Source organism: Pezoporus wallicus, unplaced genomic scaffold, assembly GCF_028554395.1.
Source record: "Pezoporus wallicus isolate ANWC-B61680 ecotype Strahan unplaced genomic scaffold, APGP_CSIRO_Pwel_v1 contig_5416, whole genome shotgun sequence".
Taxonomy (NCBI): domain Eukaryota; kingdom Metazoa; phylum Chordata; class Aves; order Psittaciformes; family Psittacidae; genus Pezoporus; species Pezoporus wallicus.
Window position 1 is genome coordinate 1,137,425 of NW_026642898.1, and position 27,201 is coordinate 1,164,625.

The 27,201-nt window shown below is 48.2% G+C and overlaps 1 protein-coding gene and 1 long non-coding RNA gene across 6 annotated transcripts in view; both read left to right on the top strand.

Annotated features, from left to right (window-relative positions):
* SLC24A3 (solute carrier family 24 member 3) overlaps positions 1 to 27,201 on the top strand; it is a 165,549-nt gene that overhangs the window by 81,247 nt on the left and 57,101 nt on the right. For all 5 annotated transcript variants that reach the window (XM_057433141.1, XM_057433143.1, XM_057433138.1 and 2 more), the window contains exons 3-4: positions 15,482 to 15,558; positions 25,511 to 25,585. In XM_057433141.1, coding sequence (XP_057289124.1) covers positions 25,520 to 25,585 — 66 coding nt within the window. In that variant the 5' untranslated portion in view covers positions 15,482 to 15,558; positions 25,511 to 25,519. The remainder of the gene's footprint in view (positions 1 to 15,481; positions 15,559 to 25,510; positions 25,586 to 27,201) is intronic.
* The window catches only part of LOC130611904 (uncharacterized), a 164,340-nt gene that overhangs the window by 66,728 nt on the left and 70,411 nt on the right, over positions 1 to 27,201 (top strand). The window lies entirely within an intron of this gene.

Sequence of the window (27,201 nt, forward strand, 5' to 3'; positions counted from 1 at the left end):
GTTTGCACTGATCCAGGTTCCCAGCCATTCCTAAAACAGGAATAAGCATACTGGGGGAATTTGCTCTTCTTCGTTAAACTCATGTCATCCCTCAATCTAGAACTTGGGATCTTGAGAGATTAAAAAACCCTCTCCCTTTTCTCCCCAAGATAAAAAGAGATGTGACAGCAGCATCTGTTCCTTTCCAGGTGGCTTCATAAAACTGCTTCTTGAGAAAAAATGCCTTTTTTTTGTTAACGTGTCCATCAATATGAGCATAATGTAAGTATTTGTTCCCCAAAATAAAGCTATAGAGACTGTATTCTGTTCCCAATCAGAAGTAGTCCAGAAAATCCAGAATTGCTTGTAATTAAGCCAGTAAATTATTAGGAATTTCTGGCAGTTCATGTGAGGACAGGAGCTAGCCAGAGATTTGTTCTTTTCTTGCTGTGGTTTTGCTAAGAACCTTCCTCATGCCAGTTATTTCTATCCAGGATGTGTGGCTGATGATGGATAACTTTGCACAAGTCTTGCATTTGTCAAGGGAAGCATCTTGATCAGAGGCCAGCTGTGCTTAGGTCTGTAGAACTTTTACCTGTGGGCAGTTCTGCTAATGTCTCCGTGCATTTCCTTCTAGAAGCAGTAATTGCTGCTGGTGAAGGAGTATGGGGGGGGGCACAGACAGAAAAGTAAAACCTGCAGCGTGTTCCAAAGAAATGCAGAAATACCAAAGCTGAGATCCTGGAAGACAGTTGCCAGAATCTTGCTGTGACAGAAGTAAGTCTTCTACCGAACAAAAGAAAAGAAAACCTTCCCTTCAAAGGTCATTTGTTGTTGTTATTTGACTTAAACTCTCTCTGAACCATATGCTGTTGCATATTATTTATTAGTTCTGATTTCTTCCCCGTTTGTGTTTAGATATGTTTGCTTATTGTCCTTGGATCTCAGCTGCACCTCTGACCTTGCAAGCTATTCATCTGCATTGAGGCCAAGGCAGAACCTTTTTGATTTCACAAGGGCTCTGCTTATATGTAGAGGTTTGTTCCTTCAAGGCTTTGCTTTCTGCAGCTGGGAAAACATCTGTTTCAGGGAAACCTCTTCTGGGTCTGAGTCTTGTTTTGTGTGTGTACGCTTGGCATAACAGAACAGGCACATAATGGCGCAGGGCTCGAGCCTGGAGGCATGGTGCAATACTACACGCAGCCAGGAAAGGGGGGAATGACAGAATATGGGGTGCTCAGGTTTGAGCCCTTCACAGGTGCCACATTTCAAAGGAAATGCCCTTTGCAATTTCTGTGCAACTCTGAACACCTTAAATGCTGAACAGGTGAAAATCAGATGTGTATGGAATTACAAGCAGCTATGCCATTAGGTGTACCAACAAAGCTATGTATGTTTTAGACGTGTGTGTTTTACAGGTAGATAGAACATCACTACAGTCTAAAAGCATGAGACTGGCCAGAGCTTTTTGTCCTAGAATTGGTGCTACTGGACAGAAATGGGGCTTCCCAGGAGATGTACTGAGGCTGTTTGCATAGGTGGGTGGATGAGAAAGCTTTCTATGCCTGGTGTTTTCAATCAGTGATGTCTCAGGAGTGCTTCCTCCAGAATAGGAAGGAGCAATGTTTGTTCTCACTTCCCATGCAAATGAGCTGCCAGTGTTGAATTCCCCATGGTGCCTGTGGTTCATCATCTCATATTCCCATTCCTCTGTATTCTCCCTCCCTTTCTTTTCTCCAGCCCATACATAACTTACCATGTTTGACAAAAAATGCAGAGCTCTCACAAATCGTACCATGAAATCTCTCCCTGTCATCCATGTCTGCTTTGTCTGGCTCATCCTGCTGTGTAAACAGGTACACGGCAAGGCTCAGCAGCCTCAGTCGTGCTGCTTCTATGGTCTCTGACAGAGGAGCTGATAACAGCTATCTGTAATTGAAACCTGCTTTGACTCGGCTGTTAGACTGTCCTATTTGTAGGGGAAGCTGAAGATCAGTGAGAGGAAAAATACCCATCTGGCATGGCATAAGGTGATAACCCACACTCCGTTTACCCTGCCAGCTGTGGTTAACCACAGCCCCTGAGCCCTGAAGCCTGTCCAGTTCTGGGCCCTTCACTCCAAGAGAGACATTGAGGTGCTGGAGCGGGGCCAGAGAATGGCAGTGGAGCTGGTGCAGGACCTGGAGCACAAGTGTGATGGGGAAGGGCTGAGGGACCTGGGGGGTTCAGTCTGGGGAAGAGAAGGCTCAGGGGCTCCCTACAACTGCCTGAGAGGAGGATGGAGCCAGGAGGGGCTGGGCTCTCCTCCCAAGGAACAAGGGATGGGACAAGAGGAAACGGCCTCAAGCTGCCCCAGGGCAGGTTTAGATGGAGCTGAGGAACAATTCCTGCCCCAGAGGGTGCTCAGGCATTGGAACAGGCTGCCCAGGGCAGGGCTGCAGTCACCGTCCCTGCAAGTGTTCACACCGTGTGGAGAAGAGGCCTCAGTGCCATGGGTTAGTGGTGGCCTTGGCAGTGCTGGCAGTGGTTGGACTGGGTGAGCTTGAAGGGCTTTTCCAACCTGGTGGATTCTGTGACTCTGTGAGCTGTGGCCTCTGAAGGATGTGCCCTTGGAGAGCAGCAGCAGACCCTGCGGGGGGTGAGAATGGAGGGACCTGTGGAGGCAGAGTCCTTTTGTGTTCCTGGTGGTTCCAGTACATAAATCCCTGACCGAACGCTTACTGATTTAGGTATTGGGGAGAGCGATTTTAGACTGATTCGACCACTGGAGAGGGTTCTGTTGTTACGGAGAGCAGAAAAAAGCAGTGGCCTACAGGGCTGAGGATATGGGGTCCTGCGGGCTCACTTGGGGAGGTCTCTTCAGGGGAAGGGAGGCCAGGAATAAGACCCTTGAGTTGGATGGCAAGGCTCCTGCTGTGTGGTGTGTGCCTGGCCCAGAGGAGGGTCTGCTTCCCATAGGGAGCTCTGTGTTTTCAGCTGGTGAAGTGGGCAAAGGCTCGTAGGGGTGTCATGGGGAGCACTGGGGCCGTTCCCTCTCCCTGGACTTTGTGCCTTCGGTATGAAGCGTTTTGTGACAGCGGGCAGAAACTGGTGCTGGTGCTGCACGGGGCCAGGCTGGGTGCTGTGTCTGAGCAGGCAGGGACCTCCTGCAGTGATGGGATCCCTGTGCTGGCCAGGATCCCCGGGCCTGCTGCCTGGAGAGCGGGATCCGCTCCGTCCGACACAGCCGCTGGGCTTGTGTTGTGGCGAGCAGCCCAGCAGCTGCCCGCTGCACGGGGGCACAGCATCTCCCAGCCCTGCGGACTGAGGCTGACGTTACCATAGGCTGTATGCCCTGGCAGGACCCCACAGCACTCCCCTCATGCCATATTTATCTGAAGCGGTGCTTTCCGATAAGACAGCATAGCAAATCACCCAGAATGCTTTCAGAGGAGAAGTTCACGGGGTGAGTGGTCTGTGACGGGATGTTCCTGTGTGGTTGGCGTCTGGTTTGAACTCCTCAGGTGGGACTTGGAGTCTTTCTGCAGCTCCTGAGTGCTGCTGCCACCATAACGTGTCCCCTCATGGGCAAGGGCTGCACCTTCCCGGAGGGGCCCCGCGGGGTTCAAGTGGAAATGTTTGCTGATTGCAGACCAAAGCCCTCTGCTCACGTGTTCACATCTCTGGCTGTGGCTGCTCTGTTTCATGGCACGCTCCAGCAGCTCTTCCTTTGTTCCACAAAGCCTAGTTTCCCAAGGCTGCTGGTAATAAAGGGGGCATCAGGGTGGGCACGCAGCACCAGTGTCCAGGGCTGGCCTCTGAGATGGGACCCCCGCTGAGACCCCTGGGACCATGCAGTGCATCTGGAGTCAGGGCAGCTCCATCCCACTCCTGCAGTTTTCCCTGTAGGAATCCCCCCACCTGGCCGTGTGAAGCAGCGTCACCTCACCCTGCTTCCCCCTCCAGGAAACCTTGGATGACTGGTCAGAGCTGACCCTGTGAAGCCGTTGCAAGGTCTGGGGCCGTGCCATCGGCCGTGCAGGGGATGCTGCAGGGTTTGGAGCAGCTCTGCCCCACGTTGGCTTGGCTGCTGTGTTCCAGCAGTTAAATGGTGATGTGGGTAACACACCAGCAAAATGATTTATTATCGATACATTAGCATAGATTGGCTCTCTTGAATTTTAGATCATGCCACTGTAATGCAAATACCATTTTAATAATTTTAATTTTGCAGAAAGTAAAGCATTTATATATATTTAAAAAAAAAGTCCTCCACCCTCCTGTCAGAGGGTTTGACCCATCCTGATTGCTTTTGAAGCCAACTAAAGATTTTCACAGTCCCTTGCTCTCCTGCTCTGTGTTTTAAAGCTGTTCCTGTGGAGTTTGACTGCAGGGACTGGTGTGCTGCAGAGCATGGGGCTGCCCATGTCCGAGCTGGTCTCTGGGCAGTGGTAGCTGTGAAGCTGAATGTGCCCAGAAGCTCCTGAGCCCCCTCATCTCCCCATGTCTGCGAGCTCGCCCTGGCGGGTCCCTGCTCTGTGAGAGGGACAGGCTTCGGACACAGAGCAGTTCCTCTCTGGTATATTTGGTAGGGCCCGCAGTGCTGTCAGAGTTGATACCGTTCAGGAGATGCTGTTGGAGAGTGAGGGAATTGGGCTAGACAGGGTGCAGGCAGGTGGTGAATGTAACGTTACTGCTCAATGTGAAACAGTCACAAATCTCAAGCTTGAGTTTAAAACAATGAATTTGAGGTTGGGAGCAGGAAGGTAACTAATTGTTTTAAGGCATATTTTTATTTCCCTGTGTAAAAGGCTGTTGGCACCGATTCAGAAAAGGATGTCTCAGGTCACATCTAATATCTTTCTCTCATAGATGGCAATAGTAGAAGTCAAAGAAACCTGTTGGCCTTTGATAAGGTCCTGCAGGGACAGGCCAAAGGGAATGGCTTGAACCTGCCAGAACAGGGGAGACTGAGATGAGCTCTTAGGCAGAAGCTCTTCCCTGTGAGGGTGCTGAGGTGCTGGCACAGGGTGCCCAGAGAAGCTGTGGCTGCCCCATCCCTGGCAGTGTTCAAGGCCAGGTTGGACACAGGGGCTTGGAGCAAGCTGCTCTAGTGGAAGGGGTCCCTGCCTGTGGCAGGGGTTGGAGCTGGAGGAGCTGTAAGTTCCCTTCCAACACAAATCAGGCTGTGACTGTGTTATGATTCTGTTGAGCAAACACGTGGGGTCACTTCCTGGTGTTCTTTCTCCAGCTGCAGCTGTTTGTGCTCTGGGACTTCCTGAGCCACAGGACCAATCTTTATGTTGCTAGCCTTTGAGGGACTTTTCTTCCACTTGCTTGCTTTATGAAGCTTTGGAAAATTCGGATCTGCAGCACTCTCTGATGCTGAGCGCCCACACGCTGTGTGAAAGGTGCCCATGGCCCTGGACCTGCTTCCCATGGCTCCTCTCAAGCTGTTGGACCCTTTTCTCCTCCTCTTTGCCACTCAGTGTCTGAGGACCCCTACTCCAACGCTTCTTTTTGAGGTCTGTTCCAGAAGTCCGTGTCTGATGACCTGTCCGTCCTCCTGGCTGCTCCCTTTGCTGCTCTGTGCACGTTCGCAGCTGTGTACCTCCCAAGATGGGAGGACCAGCACCACAGAAGCTACAGCAAGGAGTGCGCCTGTGCAGTGGCAGAACGACATTCCCTCGAGTTCTCTGTTCCCGTTGTGGTTGTTGCTAATGATGTGTTTGCTTCCCTGTTGTGAGCTGGCACGCTCCGAGCACCTCAAGCCAGGCACGGGAACAAACATTCTGTCATCTGGGCTCAGACAAGAGCTGGCACCCAGCTGCTTGGAACAGCCACACGTCCCTGTGTTTTTCCAGCTGCAGGAGTGTAGTTGTCCCTGGGACTTTTAATGACAGCTGAAGTAGCATTTATATTTTGAGTAGCAGCAGTCCCTAAATGTTAGAGTTGTGTATCAAAATCCTGGTTTCTAATCCAGCCCACTCATGTCATGGGCTCCTGTCCTGTGATGGGACCTTTCAGCCCACTTTTTTGGAAACAAGGGCAAAACAGGGCCCAAACAGGGGCCACTGAGCAGAGTAAATATCCCGGAAAGCTGTATACAGATACAGGCTGTGCCTCTCCCTCTGGGTATTGGATGCTTTGGGATTGCAGTGCCTGGTGCCGATGTGACTTACCTCTGGCTGTGAAATAATCCTGGGGACGACCTGAGAAAATGAGCTGAGTTTTTAAACTTCTGACAGTTTAATTTGCTGGTAATTCATTGCCAAGGCTGAGCATCCTCACTTCTTCCTTCCATGAAAGTGGTGGCAGATTTCCCAAGGGTTTTCTTGTCCCTACAGTAGGTACACTGCTAGCAATGTAAAGACTTAAAAAATGAGTATATGTTGCAGCTCTGAGAACTATTGATCCAGTACAGTGTCATTTTGTTGGTTTTTTTTAAAGGATCCGTTTGGAAAGGTGGAAACATTAAATAGGAGAGGGGAAGGAGTGGCAGGGAAAGAGATTTTGAAAGGGTAGCACTCCCTGCTGCTGTCCAGAAGAATGGTACAGCAGCATCTTCTCTGCACATCTGTCCTTGGCACAGTGCACGAACTGCCTGGAGTAGCTTGACAGTGCAGAACAGGGGCAAATTCGTCTTGCGCCAGCAAATCCTCTGAGTAGAGTGGTAACGCAGATCATTCCGTAAGTCAGCTAAAACTAAGGCTGAGCAGGGTTCCAGTTTTAATGAATTGCACACTGATTGAGAATAAAGAGACAAGAATTTATTCCAACTCACTGTATTATGACTGAAATAACTTTTCCCTGTTGAGCACAGATACAGATTCTTCTCCAGATAAGGCACGCAGAGCGTACACTGTGGTGCCGTGTGGATGCTCCCGTGGGAGCCAGCAGCAACAGCTCCACGGCTGCTGTGGGCTGCAGGCAATGCCATACACCTCGTGCTTGGAAAGGGTGGGCTCCCCTGTCTGTACAGCAGCGATGCTTAGGCTGGAGCTGAGGAACAATTCCTTCCCCAGAGGGTGCTCAGGCATTGGAACAGGCTGCCCAGGGCAGAGCTGCAGTCACCGTCTGCAAGGGTTCACAGCCCGTGGAGACAAGGCCTCAGTGCCATGGGTTAGTGGTGGCCTTGGCAGTGCTGGGAACGGTTGGACTGGATGAGCTTAAAGGGCTTTTCCAACTGGTTGATTCTATGATTCCTGTCTGAACACCTGAGGTCTTGGTGTCAGGTCCTTGGCTAATGCAAAAGAGCACAACTTTTCACACCTATTGTGATTTCCTCCTTTATTTAGCCTCCTTTACATCCATACTTTGCTGATAGTCATTCAGTTCCTGTTACTCGCAAATTCTAATAATATTCACTAATAATTTTACAAGTTGCCAATACAAGATTGAGCTGCACCCAAAACCCCTTACATTGTGTGGAGCTGCACAAACATACCTCGCATCAACTGAAAATTCAGACCGAGTTGTGTCCATCTGAAGGCTGGAATTCCCAGGCCTGCAGTAGGAGCTCTGTCAGTACAGGATGCTGCAGTGCTGATGCAGGGGAACAGCTCTGGTCTTAGCAGCTGGCATTGTACCTCATACCCACACAAGGAATATCTGTGGAGGTGCTGAGTGCATGTGAAGATCCTGCCTTTCTGCAGTTTGCAGACCAAATACCTACAATGTCTGCAGGAGGAGAGTGGATCACTTGGGCAGAAAACTTTTGTTCTTTGAGCTCAGGTTCATTGAGAGGGCGGTGGTTTTTTTCCTGCTGCGATTCAAACTAAGCCTGGCAGAATATGCCCCTGTTTTCTGTACAAAAGCTGTGGACTCTTTTAAGCAAAATAATTGTATGAGCTTTTATACTAGCTAAATAGGGCAGCTGTTGTTGGAGTGGTGTTCTAGCAGCACCCTTTATTTCTTCTTAGAAAGGAGCTCCTGTGTTTTGCAAAGCTCTCCTCTTATCTGCACTCATCTGCACCTGATGCATCCAATAAAAATGCAGCAGATTTCAAATCTGCATACGCTATTTTCTAATTGCACAGATTCAAGTGTAAGCCACCACAAGCATTTGTGTTCAGACGGTGTCGCAGAGGAGGCAGTGCTGGGCAGAGCAAGCCTCAGACACCTGAGATGTTTCTCTAATCTGAAGGTGCATTTCATCACAGAGCGGGGGTGGGAACCTGAACTTGAGGGGGATTCAGCATTTCTGCTTTGCACAGAGTGGATGGAAGGATTCCCCACCTCTGCCAGCAGTGACAAGCTTGTTCAGGTTTTATACTGTGGGGGTTTTCCTGTATGCTTTTAATTCTAGAATCACAGGCTTGGTTGGGTTGAAAGAGACCTTAAAGCTCCTCCAGCTCCAACCCCTGCCACGGGCAGGGACACCTTCCACTAGAGCAGCTTGCTCCAAGCCCCTGTGTCCAACCTGGCCTTGGTTTATCACATGTTCAAGGCTGTTGCTGGTGTTACTTCATTACACATTCATCTTAAAGTCTGTAGTGCTCCAGTAGCTCCCACTAGTTTGTTAGGACTTGTTATAAAGTTTACCAGATGGTAGGAATGCAACTCACAGTACTGACCTGAGTCTTCTGCGTGCTCAAAAGACCATTATGTACAAAAGAGCGTTTTCCCCCTCAGGCACAGTGCCTGAGTAGATCTGTTGCTTGCATTAGTTACAAAATTAGTTACGAAATTAAGACGTAGGTACCTTTTGCTCAGTTATTGATTCACAGACAGCAAAGCTGTGAGAGTGAGCTGGGCTGGTTTTCCATGTAATCATCTATGGAATTGCTAATTAAATTCCAATTGATGGCGCTTTATTAATAATAATGATGTGAAAGCCAGGAAGAACATAGTTTGAGGTCTTTCCAACTCAAGGCGGAATGTGCAGAACTGACCATTAGGAGAAATCCATTATTTTAGTTGTTACTGAGCAATTCAAATCTGGAGTTACTAGAAGCACCTGGAATACCAGAACATCATCTTCATGCTTGCTTTTTAGTTTATAACCAAAAGCCATTCCTGCAGCCTAATTGGCAGACCGGCTAAAGCCGGTGCTTTATAATTCAATCAACATCCAGAACAGTAATAAAGCATTTGAGTAAATGGAAGTGAATTGTCTTTAAATGACTTGCAACACCATATTTGCAATAAGAGTTACCCATCTGTATTCATGGTCTTTTCAACTGTTCTGCTGATTACTTGACTTAGGAAAGAAATGCTAATCTGTAAGCGGCGAGGAGAAGCAGACAGGCCAACCCAATATGGGTGATAAGCAACTTCTACTTTATTTGTGACGCAGTTCACACATATATAGGAGTGGTATTCAGCCACTCCTTCTTGGCATAACAGTATTGGTTAGCCCCCACAGCTTCCTCCACATTCTCCTCCCAGGTCTGGTCTCCGGCCACCTGTGGGGGCCACCCCCTGCCTTGCTTGCACAGTCCTCCAGAACTCTATGGTTCTGCTCTTAGAGTCATTCTGCAACAATTCCCCCCTTTTTCTTTGTGCAAGCAAGGCATTATGGGTTATTCTGTTCACCTGTTTTATCACACAACTATAAACAAGTCTGATAGCTACGATGATTAATCTAACAATGATACATAAGTGCAATACTTCAAACAACAGTGTTTGACTCAACCTGTAATGCCCCGTGAAGACAACCATCTAGTTATTAGGATATTGCTCATTTACTATTGCTGGGTAAGCTGAGCCAGGGTTCTCAGCTGTGCGTGCATCGAATTAGCATAATCAGAGAGACTCATACAACACATTCCATCAAACTCTTCACATCCATGTCCCTGTTCCAACAACAAAAGGTTCTGCAGTGTTGCATGTCTCACAGAGTCAACATTAAAACAAATCAGAAATTGCCTTCGATGTAGAATTGTCTGCTTAGCAACTCAGCAACCCAGTCTGCTTAGTTGAGCCAAGGCCCTGGCTGAAGCACTTACAGTGATTTGGCATATTATGATTGGATACATGTTTTGAAGACCCTTAGTGACTAACATATAATTGGTTAAACACAGGTGTGAGAACTCAACCTTGAAAGCTTGCCAACAGTCCACAGTTCTCATTAACGTGGTGAATTCCAGCCTCTTATCTTGCTTGCTTAAGCTTCTTCAGGCCTCTCATGGCCTTGCTGTATCTTTCAGGACTATTCAAAGTTTATGTACCAATTATGCATTCTCCTGTGAGAACACTGTCTCCACATCTCCCCCCTTTTGTTTTATCCAGTAACAAGTTGCTACTACAGCAAGGCACACACAAATTTACATTAGCAGAGTAACTATTACAGGGTGCAGCAGCATGTTGAAGATGCTGATGGCAGTGAAGGACTAGCCAAAGAAATTTCTTACCAGTGGAATTCTCCCCCCTCTTAATTTGTTCCATCACCTGCTTTATAACACTACCATTGTATTAAAATTTTTCTAGCTTTTGCCTTAGCATTTTCTAGCAGCTACTGCAAATTTCCATACTCTAACATCTCTTTTACAAGTGACAAATCTATACAATACAAGGTGCAGTTTCTTATTAGCAACTAGCTAGTAAATACAGGTGGTTTTATACACAAAATCACAACCTCTAATATAGCTACTTTACAAGCACACATATTCAGCATGTTACTTTTCAGTTGTCCCCAAGTGATGTTTTGCAGTTATTTGTTCTTTCTCTTCCTCTATCTCATTCTGCTTGGGGTAATCACGGTCAGCTCCTGTAGCTGAGGCATCAGGTTTATCCATTCGTCTGTCCAGCTCATGGCAGGGCTTCACAAACTTTGCAGACAGTCGCCATGGACCTGTAGGCAGGAGGACACAAATATACCCCCTCCCCCAGGTTATCAGTTCTTGAGAAGTAGACAGGTTAAAGTTAAATGTAACATCATTACTCTCTCTCCCTGCAAAAGCCATCATTTCTCCCCCTACAGTCCCATGTACAGAACGTGGCAGAAGGACCCTGTGGAGACTAACAGCAAACCAGCTCCGAGAAGCATCATTGCAGTGCGAGGTGGCAGTCTCAACCTTAGCGGGCATCCCCGCAGAGGCTCTGCCTCCCCCACATCGCATGAGGCTTGGGCTTTTATACTGACCAAAATGCACACTCATTCCGACACAGGTGGCCAGCCTGTGCTGGAAGAAGTGGCCAGCAGTATCTACAGAGGTCTCCAAGGGTTGATAGAAACCTGGACATACTTATTTTTACCAACTTCTAATACACGAGTATCACAGAGAAACTGTATGGGCTCCCCCTGTCAATTGCAAGAAAAAATCATAACATATACAGCTTAAGTATAAGAGGATTTTAACGCATACGTGGTCACCGTTTGTCAGGCCTCCTTGACTATTTTGAGATCAAGAGCTTCCCACTCTTTAGCCCCCTGCTGTGTAGTAAACACAGGATATGCAAAGATGCCCATTGCAGAAAATTCCCCAATAATGATCACATATTTGGTTACCCATTGTTACAACTGAGCGTCTCCAGGGCCAGTAAGTCTGAGCAGACCGACCCGGGAGACAAAGAGTCAGGGTCTGGAAGCAGAGGATACAAATCTGGCTCGGATTCAGGGGATTCGGGGGCTGATCCTGCGCCGAACTCGGGGTCTCCGTTGCTCGCAGCTGTGTCTGTCTTATCAGGTGTATCTCGTTCGGTATGTGGCCATCTGCAGACCTGGCTCCTCCGTGACTGAGTTAAAAATTTTTTCACTCTGGGGCATAGTGGGTTGGAGAGGCTCGCGGTTCCTTTAAATCTCCCGCTCGCGCATGATCCCTATTTTCTACTGCGTGCTTCACAGTGGCGCCGCAATCGGTCCGGCGCCGAGGCACCGCCTTTTTTCTTTCGGATTTCTCGACATTTATCATGCGTATACCTTCTAATATACTTTCTCTGTCCTTTTCAAAGTCCCTGCTTTCGGAACTGGGGTGGTGGGGGAGCAGGGGGTTACACCTCCTCCGCGGCACCTTCTGATGGAGGGGGAGAAAAGGAGGGGGGGGGGGTGGGGGGGGGTGGGAAACCTTGTGCTGGGGGGGGGGGGACACGAGTTGTAATCTTCCCCCGGTTTCAACCGACCGGGGACGTCTGTTCCTAGTTTCTCCGTTGCTACCGCGGCAGTTTTCTTTTCTGCCTTGTATCTTTTTATACAGTTCATTACTTCCCTCCGTGGTTTACCGAGTTTCTTTGCCTTTTTATAATCATTAAGCACTGAGTCAAATAGTTCATCACCAAACTTTCGCCACTCACTCTCCTCAAATATTGTATTAGGATCTGCAAAAAAAATCTCTTAGCCTTCCCTAGCCACTAGACCTGCTAGCTGCTTTAGAGTCTCAGGCGCAATTCCCCGCTTTTATAAAAAGCACTGTAAAAAGTTCAGGGCTCAGTTCCCCGCTTTTATAAGAAGCACTGTAATAAGTCCAGGGCTACCTCTCGGTCCATTTTCATGGCCAGCCTTTTCCGGATCGTCTTCTTCTGGGTCGTCCTGTAACCTCGGTCTCCGGATCGGCCTCCCGACGCAGCAGTGTCTGGTTCGCCCCAGCGGCGGATTCTTTCGGTTAGTCCAAGCACCCGGGTCCATCACGCCACCGCAGCAGCATTGCCCGCGCTTCCCGGCCGCTGCCGCCGGCGCCGCTCACTCGCCGTTCCGGGTCCCCGCTAGTCGGGGCCCTGTATCCCGGGTCCCCGTCGACCGGGGCCCTGTATCCGGGTCCCCGTTAAACCGGGGCCCTGTATTCCGGGTCCCCGTCGGCCGGGGCCCTGTATCCCGGGTCCCCGTTGGCCGGGGCCCTGTATCCGGGTCCCCGCTAGTCGGGGCCCTGTAATCCGAGTCCCCGTCGACCGGGGCCCTGTAATCCGGGTCCCCCGCGACCAGGGCCCTGTAGTCCGCGTCCCTGTTCGGGCGCCATTTGTAAGCGGCAAGGAGAAGCAGACAGGCCAACCCAATATGGGTGATAAGCAACTTCTACTTTATTTGTGACGCAGTTCACACATATATAGGAGTGGTATTCAGCCACTCCTTCTTGGCATAACAGTATTGGTTAGCCCCCACAGCTTCCTCCACATTCTCCTCCCAGGTCCGGTCTCTGGCCACCTGTGGGGGCCACCCCCTGCCTTGCTTGCACAGTCCTCTAGAACTCTATGGTTCTGCTCTTAGAGTCATTCTGCAGCACTAATCTAAGAAAAATATGATGCTCTTCATGAAAACACATTGAGCAAACTGAATTGCTGAGTTGTTTTCTGGGTTGGTGCAGTGGCCATCATCTGTCCCACATTAGTGTGTCATTTCTAAGGCTTTATGACTCTCTTGGTCTTAAATGATCATGATCTTGCATGGTGAAGCAAAGGTGGAGTGCAAACCTCTTGGTGTGTAAACTCATTGCTCTGGAGCTAGTGCTTTTCTCTGCTGTAAGGAAGAAGGGAGCAGGAGCATGAATGTTTGAGCAACCAGCAGGTCATGGCTCTGCTTCTGTCACCTCTTGCTGCAGATGTCAAAATGTCCCTCTCTTCTCTCCTGATTGTTTAGAAAACTGCCCAAGCGGCCACCTAGCCCAGCATCCTGCTTCTGGAAATGGCTGGTAAGGGATGCTTAGGGAGAAGTGTAAGCTACAGAGCCTGTAATGGTCAGTTCTCCTACCCATGCCCACCCTTGCTGACTGCTGACCACAGGATTTACAAAAAACGCAGTTTGCATTTAGATTGCCGTACTTAATATCTCTGACAGACGATCCATGGAGGATCTCCTTTTGGGCCTTTCCTGCGTTGCTGCCTGCCACAGCATCCCTGGGGAATGAAATCCAGCCTTTTATAATGTGCTGTGCAGTAGAAGTACTTCTTGTTAGCAAAACCTGCCACCTTGTAATTGGAGATGGTGGAAGGAATTGCAGGGGGTTACCATCTTTAGTGTGTCACCTTCTGACCATCTTTAGTGTGTCACCTTCTGACCATCTTTAGTGCGTCACCTTCTGACCATCTTTAGTGCTTCACCTTCTGACCACATAGAATGCCTTCTGTTGTTCCTTGCATGAGCTGGGCTGCAGCAAGGTGTTGCAGAGCCCTGAGGAGACCATGATCGTGAGATCAGTGAGGTCAGAGATGGGATTTGCTTTTCTACTTTCCCTACCAGTGAGCAGCTTTCCTGAGAGAAACGGCATCTAGTTTGGGTTGCTGTTTTTTTCCTTGCTCTATCATATCATTATTTGACATAGTTATGTTTTGCATGAAGTTTCTTCATAATTCGCTTCTACCAACAGATGCTCTTTCTGAAGCTGATTAGACCATAGACTCTGCCTGTGTCCCACAGCCTCACTGCAGAGTAAAGGTGTTTATCCTTCATCCTGAGCGATAATGACTTTGCCTTTGAGTTTGCTGCAGGTAAAAAGCTGCTGTTGGGGACATGGAACAGGCTGTGCCGAGGGACTCCTCGGGCGCCGTCCTTGAGTTGATGTGGGCAGAAGCTGTGGAGCTCTGGCTGAAGCCGTTTCACACAGACCTGCTGACAGGCCTTGGGGAAGGTGGAATTGTTACCCCTTCCCATGGCACATGTCATGCACCTTCACAGGAAACTTGCTTCAGACACACATCGCCCTCTTGAACCGCTGATGTCAGGAGGACTTCAGCTGGCCTTTACACGTAGGGTTCCAGCTTGTGGGGCTTTGTATTAACACTAACCCTTCCCAATGGAAATCTTTGCAACAACAAAGAGTTGCACCCTTGGGGTTCTTAGTATTTGATGTCTTTGTCAGAACCTTCTTTGCATCACTGGTGCCATACATCAGATGTCTTGTTCATGTTGAGGATGCCTCTGAGGCGGCAGAGAAAAGTCTGGAGGCAGAGAAAGGATTTGTTTTGATCTGGAATTTCCAAACCTGGCCCTGAGCTGGGTTGCGTCCCCTCCACCTGCTGCTGTCTGCCACAGCTGGTGGCCCTCGGGGTGTTTTCTGTACAGGGGAGTCTCGTACCTTGATGCTGTCACAAGTTCAGTGAGAGACACCAGGCAGGGTGAGGAACAAACCCAGCTGAGAGGTGGTTTGCCGCAAGTGCCTGCTGTTAGGAAGGGCGCTTGAGGGAAGTTGTTGTCCGTCTGGACATGGGTACATGTGGTCTGTGCCCTTCTCATGGGCAGGTGGTACTGCCAGCTCAAGGGGTGGCTTGAGCCTGTCCATTTTGGGTACAAAATTGTAAGTCAGAAATGAGTGACCCATCACCACCTACTCTGTACAAGCTGTTTCCTTGAATGTTTTCAGGAGAGAGCAATGCTGTGCTCTTGGGATTTACCTGCCTTCCCCAAAGCATTTGGGTACATAATATTGTGGTTGCTGCAAAAGCAAATTAACTTTTGGGAAAAGGCTGTAGTTGCCAGAGGACAAATTAAGCAGAACTAATAGGGAAACAAAACAGAGCTTTTGCTGTGGTATTCACAGGGCTACTGCTCAGTAGAAGCTCAGGCAATTTTTCATGGTGTTACTTAACAGCATGCGCGGTGCTTTTGAGTAGCTGATTCAACATCTGAGCTTTCCCTTTCCCCCCGCTTTTGCAGCTCTCCATGAATTCCCCAATGACATCTTCACAAACGAGGACAGGAGACATGGAGCTGTGGTCCTGCACGTCCTTTGTGTAAGTTCTGTGCCTTTGCATTTCTTCTCATGTCGGTGTGGCCAGGGCTCACTGCGCTCACTGCAGGCTGGTGCCACTCCTGCCCACGGGGGATTCTGCTCTCAGTTGTGGTTGAGAGCGAGTTTCAGTAGCTACACTGACTATAACATACCTCAGTTTTAGATAAACCCCTTTTGAAAGCTCTGGTGCAGCCTGTGAGCACAACACATGCTATCAAGTGAATAAATTCCTGTGTGTTACTTCAGCCAGACCAGCTTTGCTGAGGCTGGCAGCCAGCTGAGGTCCCCTGCCTTCCACAACCCCAAGCACAAGGGTGCTGCAGGGTTGGAAGGCTGAGGGAGGACATTCATGTAATTGCCTTAAAAAATAAGTCTTATCCCCAGAAATTTTCCCCAGAAATCCATGTGGCAACCCTTATGACACAGCTGTAGAAGAAAGAAATTATCATAGAATCACAGAATTGGGTTGGAAGGGACGTTAAAGCTCCTCCAGCTCCAACCCCCTGCCACGGGCAGGGACATCTTCCACTTGAGCAGGTTGCTCCAAGCCCCTGTGTCCAGCCTGGCCTTGAACATTGCCAGGGATGGGGAATGAGAGAATGTATTCTGTTTAGAAAGATTATTCACTGGACTGATTTAAAAACATAACAATAATTTGGGTCTCCAGAATCCCCCAAAGTGGTGAGATTGCTAAAGTGAGTTTTTCTTCCTGAATATGCGAAAGATCGTAACAGTTAATATGTGTCCTCGATCCTCTTGAGAATTCTGGAAGACATCAGGCAGGCAAAGGATTTGCCTCAAAGTTCAGAAATGTGCCAAGAAGACTTTAATAGCTGCTGTTTTAAAGACCTTACTAATATCAGAAATCTGTGCAATTTTGGACTTGGAGTTTTGTGGTTTCTGCCCCAAACAAGTCAGTGTAAGTGGTGCGCTTGGGCAAGAACAAAATTAAAGACACTCAAGATAAATGTACTTAAATAATCTTTGGTCTGTCAGTCCACAGACACTTGGCCAGTGTTAGTGGACCTTGTGTTCAGCAGCTGCAGTACTCTTGCAGCAGGAAGCACTGTCTCTCCAAATCCATTCGTTGACCTTTGTTAGGCAGATGAAGACAGTTCTTTATTAACATTGTCTTCATTGAAGAACTGCCAAGTTGATGCCTGGGAGGGGGAAGAGGCTTTCTTACGCAGGCAGGAAAATACCTGCTTCTATTGAATGTTTAAAAGCATTTAATAAGTTTCAGTCAGCTTAAATGAGCAGTTACCATTAGCAGTGTGCAATGATTCATGGTTTAAGTATAAATGAGATGGTATTGCATGTTGCATTGCTAGTGCTCTGTGTTATGATTTTATTTTGGCTAAACCGCTGCAACAGTTTGTTGAGTAACATCGCAGTTGACTGTGTCTGGCAAGCTGAAGACTCCCAAGTTTCCATGGGAGCATTGAGTGTGGAGATGTTTTGGAAAGGGAGCACTGGGCCCAAGCTGGATCTTTCAGCACTCAGAAGAGTATTCCCCAAAATTCATCTAGACCCTTACTCTCTCCGGGAGCGTCGTGCAGCAGCGCATCACCCAGAGCCTCTCTGCAGGTGGAGAGACCTTCAGAGATCTGAGCAGGGGATCACACCTGCCTTGACGTGCATCTCGTCTGGTGCCTGTTTGCATCCCGAGTGCTGATCGCTTCTTTTCCTGCCTGTCAGTGCTCTCTGCCTCCAGCAGCTTTTGTGTTTCAGCAACAAAAGGTCGCTGTTGGTCATCGGTTAGCTTGAGAAGCTCTGTGAACTGCTCTTCATCCCTACAGAAAGTGTGTGACCATCATGTAATCTTGACGAATGCTGGTAGCCTGTTTGCACCTGTGCAACTGTACCGCAGCTAATACGAAGAAGTGTCAGGAGAGTTAAGGATGGAATTAACTGTGCGCAGTTAAATACATCTCTCTGCTTGAAAAGCAGCTAGCAGGCCCCTGTGCAGCCACTCCAGGCAAAAGAGGGTGATTATAGCAGCACGTTGCTACCTTGTAATCACACGTTTCTTACATTTTAATGCAAAAATCGTTTTAAAAATGTCTTGACTTAGAGGGATAAGTTTACAATGAGACCATTAGAAATGAGCTGCTAAAATCCCTCTTAAGCTCTGCGTGATCCACACCTCTGAATGTGTTTTTTCAGGGTATTTAAAAGAGACAAGACCTGGGCAGTCATTTTTTATTAGTAGCAACTAATATTCTCATGCAGTTGCCTACATAAAATAGGATTTGGGTTATTTTCCAGTCTACTTTAAAGTAGATTGGGCTTCTTAATTGCTCTCAAGGTAGCTTCTACAGGCTTTCTTTCAGTTCTGAATAAGCTGAGGATACTTTTGACATATCTCAAAATGGGGTTTGGAGGACTGAAGCTTCAAGATGAAATGTCTTCTTAAGAGTAAAAAGAAAAATCTGGTTTTAGTGAGAACTAGATGTAAGCATCTGCTGTCCCAGCAGAAACCTACCTCTGATTTCTTCCCCTCTAGGGAGCAGCAAGATGGACTCCTTGGTCCATCGGTACTCCGCCATTTTCCATGGCAGTTTTATTGATCAAGAATCTTTACTGACCGTGCTCCAGTCCCCAAGGTGCAGGACCCATCTGGATTCACCCTTTCCAGCACTGTGGCACTTGGGGACAACCCCTCGGCTGTTGGAAGCTGTCACAAGGTGCACAGGTCCAAGGCTGCCGGCATCAGCTGAGAAGTTTCCCAGTCTCTCTGTCCTGAGCTGTCAGCTCTGTGAATCCCAAGGAAAGCTCCCCCAAGCATCACTGTCTGTGGCCCTGGTACAGCCCCTTGGCTGGAGTGGGTACCAGAAGCAGCAATGACAAATCCTTTGCCTTTGCTGTAGCAAACTGTAACCCATTGTCAAAGAAAACCCAGATACTTGGAGAAAACAGACAACAGTCATCGTTTAGCAACCTGCCTCTTTAGCCTGGCTTGAAAGCAGTTGTCACTGGGGTGATAAACCTCTAGTTGTGTTTTTTACCTTCCAGCAATGCAGTTACCAAACGTGTGATCGAATCAGAGCACACAGATGCACTTTGGGGGGAGGATACAGGCATTCGCCTGCTGCATTGTCTGCAGCAACATTTATTCTTGGGTTTGAAGAAGCTGGATTGTAAAAGGGGCTTTGTAGTGGCAGGGAGAACAATGGGGTAATGATTAGCAGGTCATCATCGTGCTTCTCTTGTTTATTGACCTCCTCTTCAACTGTGTTTATTCATTTCAGTAAAAACTGGTTCTTTCTCCTCTCCCCCTTTGCCTATACTCCTGTGTTTATTTCTGATAGGGGGCAAATGCTATAAACTGGGGCCTTGGAGATATGCAGTAGATGACCTCTCAGGGGATTCCCAAGGCATCTTCTTATTGTTTAATAAAGTGAAAACACAAGGACCCCAGCAGATCCCATGGTGGAGCAGTGCAGAATTGCTTAACATCATGTGATGCTTCATGAAAATAAGAGTAAATCCCTAAACACTTCAAAATCTAGGAAAAACTGGGCAGAAGCAGTTTAGTAATAGTTTTAGGTTTGAGCTGAAAATAGTTCAGTTTAAAGGAAAAGCTGACTGGTAAAACATATGATAGGTTTGGAGCCGCAGCGTTTCATTTCCCCCTGGATACTTCTTTGGAGCTAATCAACTGATTACTTCACGGCTGTTAATCGTTTCTGTGTCCTCTCTGCGATGAGGGCACGCTGCTGTGGGCAGTAACAGCCCACCAGGCTGCTGGTTTGGGATGTTCAGGTTGGAGGGAGCCTGGGTCTGGGGTTTGAGAGTCTGGTGCTGTTCATTGCTGAGGGCTCCAGCCTGTGACCCGGCAGCTCCCACCCCCCGAGAGCTTCCCTTTGCAGCTTGATGTTGTTCAGAGCACGGTTGTCCTGGGGTTCTCATCCCCACTTCACGGCTCCCAGCAGATGTGTTCCTGGCACCTGTGCAGACCCCCAGCCCTGCCGTGCCCACGGGCACTGGAAGATGGGCTCCTTCACCTCCACGAGGCACGGGAGGGCAATTGCTCTGCTGAGTGATCTGTAAGGTTTTTGCTGACATCAGAGGAAGGAGGGTTTGGGAATCCTGTGTGTCTCCCTGGGAGAGCCTGGTGGATGGGCAGGCCTTCCTCCCTGCCCCGTCACTGCTCTGTTATCCCAGTCCTTGACAGTACAGCGTTGGTTCCTATTTTCCCAGCTTTCTTCAGGCAAAACCACAGTGTGGTGTCCAGGACGCGGCTGAGGTCAAGCTCCTCCCTGGGCAGAGCTAGGCAGCGCATACGGAGCAGGGTGAAGGAGCAGGGTCTGTATATTGCGATCCCTCTCTCAGCGATCCCTCATGCGCCTCATTTGCCATCACCCTGTGTAGCCATGGGAACAGGATGCTCCAGAGGAGCACCTGCCTCCCTTGTGCGAGCCCCTCGGGAAATGCAGGTTGTTCTGGATGCATCTTGCCTTTGTTACTGCACCAAGTCACGGACCAGCCACATCTCATTTCTGCTGCACAGAGCTGTCTCATTAGGGTGATGCTTTTCCAGTGTTTGCTTTAGTGATGCTGCGCCGTACAGACAGCTTGCTACTGAGCGCATAGCCTGCTGCTCCCCATGTATTTGGACTCTGTGGGTTCCTTATTGGGTTGTTCGGGGTTTTTTATTTCTTTTCTGTAATGGAGGTGTAGGTGTTTTTGTAATGCAGTTGGAAAGCCCCATGCGTGGTTACAGTGGTGTTGGTGTCGCCCCTTGGCTTGTGTGCCTCTGTGGTGAGAGCAGCCAGGAATGGTCACCTCTTCCTTTCCCAGCTCTCTTGGGAAGAAGGCAAGGCTGTGGCAATTGCTGGCTCCTGCAAGCTTTCTTGTGAAAAGCTTCTTGCTTTCGCTCAGTAAAGCAAGTTTTAATCTGAGGATGAAGATTGGCACAGGAAACTCAAAGAACCACTGGACAAACACGAAAAATTACCATTTATGTTCTGTGCAACAGAACATGTATTTTGACTGAGATACTTAATCCTTTCATGCAGAGATTACAGTTACTTCTCTGATGCTTGTTAGAACCATAATTTTAAAATCAATCCTAATGTAATACTTAATCTGGGATTTGTAATCCTTTTGTTCATGGCCATTATATAATTTTTTAATGTCTTTCTGGGGAAAAAGAGTGTATTTTCAGTGGGTTGCCTCTAAAGAAATCTATACCTTCACTTCGAGCCAAACACAACTAAATGATTCTGGGGCTGTGACTTGTGGTTTGTGTTTGGTCCACGGCGTTGTCCCCTGTTGTGGTTACACACATCCCCAGCTCTGCCCGTAGCACACCCGCATTCCCCAGCTGTTGCCTGCATCCTCGGTGGGTGTTTCATGTGTGCTGCTGAAATGTGCTAAACCTGCTGTTCCTGTGGTCCTGCGAGGACAGACCGGCGTGTGCCAAAGGAGGAGAAGCAGGACTCTGCTGGATTCTCACATTAACTTAGTTGGAAGCAGGTACCACCTAGTCAGAATGTTGGACCCATGCTGTGCCCATTCTCAACATCTGACATACACAAGAGACCTGCTTGCCCTGATCATAGAATCATAGAACAGCTTGGGTTGGAAGGGACGCTGGCTGTCTTCTTTCTTTCCACATAAACCAGCCTGCACTGGGCTTCAACTTTGCAAGTCTGACTTGACATAAAACTGCCTTTCCTGGTTGTGGTCCTGCTGGCCCAGACTCTAAACCTCATCTGGTTTTGTTTGTTTTAAATGAAGGAAGCCCCACCAAAAACCCCCAAACAATATTCAAGGAAGTAACAGTTATTGTCCTCAGGTGTTCGCTTGCCAGGGGAGTTGCCAGTGTTCTAGCTTGTGAACCAAGCTGGTTTCTGGCCAGATACTCCTTAGATTTTGACACTTTATATGGTATTGCACTCAAGCCAGTTAAATAAAACTGGGGGAGACTCATGGCCAAAACCAGATTTGTGGCAACAATGAGGTCATTGAAAATAAATGTCCAGCACATAAGTCAGCTCATAAGCACATAAGTCCAGCCTGCTCTGTTCTGCCAGCCTGGTGTTAACACTTGCTGAAGTGGCCCACCGTGATCTTGCTGCCTGCAGCAGGCTTTGGCTCAGCACCTTCAGCAGATGCAGCAGTGTGTCCTTCCCCGCTGCCTCCAGGAGGGTTAGAGACAGTGTGACAGCAGCCTCTTCACATTCGCTTTTCCACTCCTTACTCCTTCCAGTCCCCTTCGGCCTTTTCTCTCAAACATGATCTTGGGAGGACAAAAGAAAATTCCCTTGTCACCTTTTTGGGCTGTGGTGGTGCCCTGTAAAAATCAGAAGAGAGAAGCAGCTTTAGTTGCTGCCTGTGGGTGCCGGGACCTGGATGTGCCTTGCCATTCTTGTTTTTCGTGGAGACAGTGCAGACCCACCCCTCATATAGTTGGATGATCATGTAAAAGCTCTCAGAAGGATTTTCCTAAGCTAAAACTGATGGACGGGATGTCCACCCAGACTGGGGATGTTTCTGGTGAGTGCTGCATGTGGTGCAGAAACTGTGTGATCTGAGAAAACAGGGAGAGCACAGAGGAGACAAAGACCGTGCCCGTGTCACGAGTGGAAGCAGGTGCTGAAGTGACCTGGTTTGGCTTCTGAGCGTGTGCTTTTTTTGGGTGGTTGTCTCCTCGCCACCCTCATCTGGCCTTGCCACGCTTCAGGAGGGCTCGTCTGCCACAACAGCAGCAGATTGCAGGAAGCCCAAGCAGCCGTATGATGCCCTGTGCTCTGTGACTGTAGATTATGTCTAATGTAGAAGATGCACTTGATGTATTGGGATGATGATGCACAGATTAGTGTTCTTGAAAGGCATTACTGTGTATTTGGGGAGGGAAAATGATGGCATAACCCACTGCAGATTAATAGGATTAGCAGATCAAAAAATCCAGGCTGAAGTTGGGCACCCACTATCCACTGTATTCAGTGAGATTTGGCCACATAACTCTCTGGTGTTGTTTCTGATCCTTCCTCCTGCGATGAACTATGTCTGTGAGCCATTTGCTTCCTTTGTCTCGGTTCGTACAGTTACTGTTGGTACCACGTCAGCAGGTAGTGCTGCCTTTACAAGATCAAGGTCTTTGCTGCACCCAGCAGAGCTGTAGACCTGGAATTGTGCTGACATTTGTGATCCTCTGTGCCATTTTGCAATGTAAGAGTTTCATAAAGTGTAAATTATATTTATTCATGTTTATGAGTAGTGATAGAGGAGCACAAAAAGTGTCCTAAGTGGCAAGCTAGCGCCAAGTCTTCAAGATGGTGTCACAGTCGTCTATTGTGATAAATTCCTATCTCTAATCCTGAAAAAGAATATGCTTGAATGATTTTTGAGCTTGAAAAGCTTTCACACCTGAGATTGTCACAGAAATCACTGCCTTCTGTGAGTCTGGGAGACTTGGGGGATGTAAACTTGTTGCTGAAAGTTACAGCAAGAACAGGACCCCAGAGGTCATTTTAATTGCTGCTTTCCTGCCAGGAAAAAAATACTCTTGGTCTCCTCCCATCAGCTGAGCTTCATCGGTAAACCACAGAGACAAGCAACACAGGAAACTGCTGCTGATGGGGCAGTAACTGTGCTTCAGTAGGATCATGGCACTGATTTTCTACAAATATTGGCCACTTCATAGAGTCATAGAATCGTTAGGGTTGGAAAGGACCTTAAGATCATCCAGTTCCAACCCCCTGCCGTGCCAGGGACACCTTACGCTAAATCATATCACCCAAGGCCTCGTCCAACCTGGCCTTGAACACTGCCAGGGATGGAGTATTCACAACCTCCCTGGGCAACCCATTCCAGTGCCTCAGCACCCTCACAGGAAAGAATTTCCTCCTTATATCCAACCTAAGCTTCGCCTGTTTAAGTTTTAACCCATTACCCCTTCTCCTATCACTACAGTCTCTAATGAAGAGTCCCTCCCCAGCATCCCAATAGCCCCCCTTCAGATACTGGAAGGCTGCTGTGAGGTCTCCACGCAGCTTCTCTTCTCCAGGCTGAACAGCCCCAACTTCCTCAGCCTGTCTTCATACGGGAGGTGCTCCAGCCCCTGATCATCCTCGTGGCCTCCTCTGGACTTGTTTCAACAGTTCCATGTCCTTTTTATGTTGAGGACACCAGAACTGCACACAATGCTCCAGGTGAGGTCTCACAAGAGCAGAGCAGAGGGGCAGGATCACCTCCATGACCTGCTGGTCGTGCTCCTTTTGATGCAGCCCAGGATATGGTTGCTTTCTGGGCTGCGAGAGCACACTGAAGCCGGCTCATGTTCATTTTCTCATCGACCAGCACCCCCAAGTCCTTCTCCGTAGGCCTGCTCTAGTTCCCAGGGCTTCACTCTAGTTACTAACTTGAGCTGCACTACTTGTAAAAACAGTTCTGTAGTGGTACATGGCACATGTTACATTGATCTTTAAAGTAGTTTTGTCTCACTTTGAGAGTGGAAAGATGAATAACGTAACACCTGTGAGTGACACTGTGAAAACGAAAGGGGTTGATGCATGCTTTCCTGCTGAATGACTTCTTCCTTGGGCTGTTTGCCTTCAGGCACAGTACAGGTAACTCTACAGGTGAGGAGCTCTATCTTTAAAACAAACAAACAACTAAATAGACACAACCAAAGCACTGCAAACCTAGCAAAATATTATGGAGATGCATGTTTCCAGAGCAAGGTGGTTTACATGATCCATGCACCATGGGCAGCCTTCCAGAGCCACTCTTTTTGGACAAGGCTGGCTTGTGCTCAGCTGCCACAGCCCAGTATTACAGGTTGATGTCCTGAGCCTCACCTCTCTTTGCATGCCCCAGACTTAGGGATCTCTCCTCTGCATGCATGCATGCTTTCACAAGTATGTAGCAATGAGTAAACTGTTGCTGATCCTGCTGGGATTTGGACCCAAGGTGGTAACATAGGCTCTCTGTGGCAGCTTTTTGGCAGCACATTCAGACAGGCTGTTTTCTAGTTCTTATGGGGAAGCCAGCTCTAGTAGGTACTGCATACCTGACGCTGGGGAGTGATGCAAGGGATTATATGTCTACACCAGTAAACTAGAGCGGGCAGGGACACGGGCACCAGCCTGGCTATGATGTAAGCTCTGTCAGGGAGCTGACTTGCTTTTCCCCTGTGCCAATGAGCGTTTTCCTATCTGGTGTCAGGGCGTGCATCAAGGCAGGGGATAGAGATTCTTCCCCCTGGACAGTGTGGACCAGTCCCTAGGAAAGACAAGAGTTCAGCTGCATGGATGTAAGCCATGCTGTGCCGTTTGCCTGTTGGGACAGACATCAGGCCTTAGCATCTTCTGTTTGAAAATACGGAAGTGCCTTTCTGTTTAATAATACAGAAATACAGATTAAATGTTTCTTGAATGAAATGGAAGAGTTGATTCGCCAAGTGTCCTTTCAAGTCTTGTGTCCCCCTTGGCTTTCAGTCGTTTGGAAGTTGTTCCTGTGTGGTGCTTAGCAAGAGTTATCACTGGGATCCCAGATGACATGGCAGGGCACTTCAGCTGCAGAAAACAAGCTCCTTTCCCCTTTTTCAAAGCTGTAGCTTTTCAAAAACTACTCCTCCTCGAGGGTTTGGATTTTCACATAATGCAGTCATAAAACACCCCTTGTTCTGTGCAACAGGGGGAAAAGGGAGGCAAAAATATTTAAGTGTGGCTTAGCAATATCCAGAGAATTAAAACAAAAAAAGAATTCCTTATGATGATGGTGATAAAATGTTGGCAGCTTTTGATAGCTTGCAGGAACTTTTGGATAAATACTTCATGATATTCCTATTAAATCCCAGAGTCCCCCATGGATTCTTCTTGCAAGGCCATTTTATTGTTCTGTTAAAGCATGCACCACCACAAGGCAGGAGGAGTTGTGGTGCTGCAGTCCGCTTCTGCTTCACAACCTCCACACTCAAGGTTTTCTCTTCTCTTTTGCAGGCCGTGTATATGTTTTATGCTTTGGCAATAGTCTGCGATGATTTCTTTGTCCCTTCGTTGGAAAAGATTTGCGAGGTAAGTATTAGAAGATCGTAGCAGTTACTTAACCTGAGGGAGCAGCTCTTGTCAAGAGCCTCAGAACGTGATGATGGTGTATTTACTGTTGTCCTAGTGCATTCCCCAGTTCTTGTTTAGTTGCTCAGCACATTGTGTGTGCGCTGGCTCAGCTTCATGTTCTTGCTCACAGGAGATGGGCTAGGAGTCTGCTGGTGGGTAAACTCAGCTGAGACTCTCTCTCAAAAGGTAGCAGTGGCTCTGAAATAGTAATTCCAGTATCTGCATCATAGCACTGCTTTAAAATGGGAGCGATTTGTAACATAGTGAGAAACACGTTCTTTGGAGCAGCGATTCCCAGGCTGAGCCCCATGTGGTGGGCTCCCAGAAGTGCTACCTACAGCTTGGGAGCTTGTCCTGTGCCCTGTGGCTTGCTGCTGGTGTGCTCCTGCCTCTCCAGCTGAGAAACCCTGCCCCTGAGGTCGGATCCAGGCAGTGGAGACTGTGAGAGAGCTGGGTTGTCATTTGTGCATCATGTGGGGAACAGCACTTTGGTTCAGTTACAGCTTTGAGCATGTCACAGTTCTCCTGGGATTTGAGAGATGACAACCTTTTATTTCTTGACTTCTGCATGGAAATACTGATCCACGGGGTGTTTCTAAGTTTCATGTACCATTAACTTGGAACTTAGAGACTCCCAAGGGTCAGACTGGGAAAGCAAAAAATGCACAGAAGAGTTTACAAGTGTTGGTATTTAAAACCAAACCAAAAACACACCCAGGAAGGGGGAGATGCCAGGCTCTCAGCTGGCTGCCTGAGAGCTGAGTCCTGCCCTCATGTGGGTCCTGGCCCTGTGGAACTGGGGGGATACATCAGTCAGGAGGGACATGGAGCTGTTGGAGCAAGTGCAGAGGAGGCCACGAGGATGAGCAGGGGCTGGAGCACCTCCTGTATGGAGACAGGCTGAGAACATTGGGGCTGTTCAGCCTGGAGAAGAGAAGGCTGCGTGGAGACCTCAGAGGAGCTTCCAGTGTCTGAAGGGGGCTATAGGAATGCTGGAGAGGGACTCTTCATCAAGGTTCAAACTTAAACAGGGGAAGTTCAGGTTGGATTTAGGAAGAAATTCTTTACACTCAAACTGGGAGCAGATGGGTCTGTGGAGCATTGGCTCCTGTTACAGCTCTGTCTTGGGCTCTCTGAGTGACCTTAGGGTCCTATATCCAACCTGAACTTCCCCTGTTTAAATTTGAACTCATCGCCCCTTGTCCTGTCACTAAGGTCCCTGATGTAAAAGAGAAAACTTAGCAATAGAAGAACAGTTGAGCATACTTGTATTAAGAAGTTCCTGTCAAGAAGCAAGATACTGTGTCATTAGAGATTATCAGTATGGGTCATATAAATGGATCAGAATTTTACTGTTGATGTTGCTCCTTGATTCTCTCAAGAAAGAGGTTTTTCTCAGCCCCTAGGTGACCATTTGGGGCATTTGAGTCCCTTTATCTATGTATTTTAAGCATAATTAAGCATTTTTGTAATTACATGATGCAAAAGAAATACACATTCCTATTTCCTGCTCCAACTCCATGTGATTTTATCAGTCCCGAATGGCTTGCCTTTCTTTTCATGGTTTTTCATGG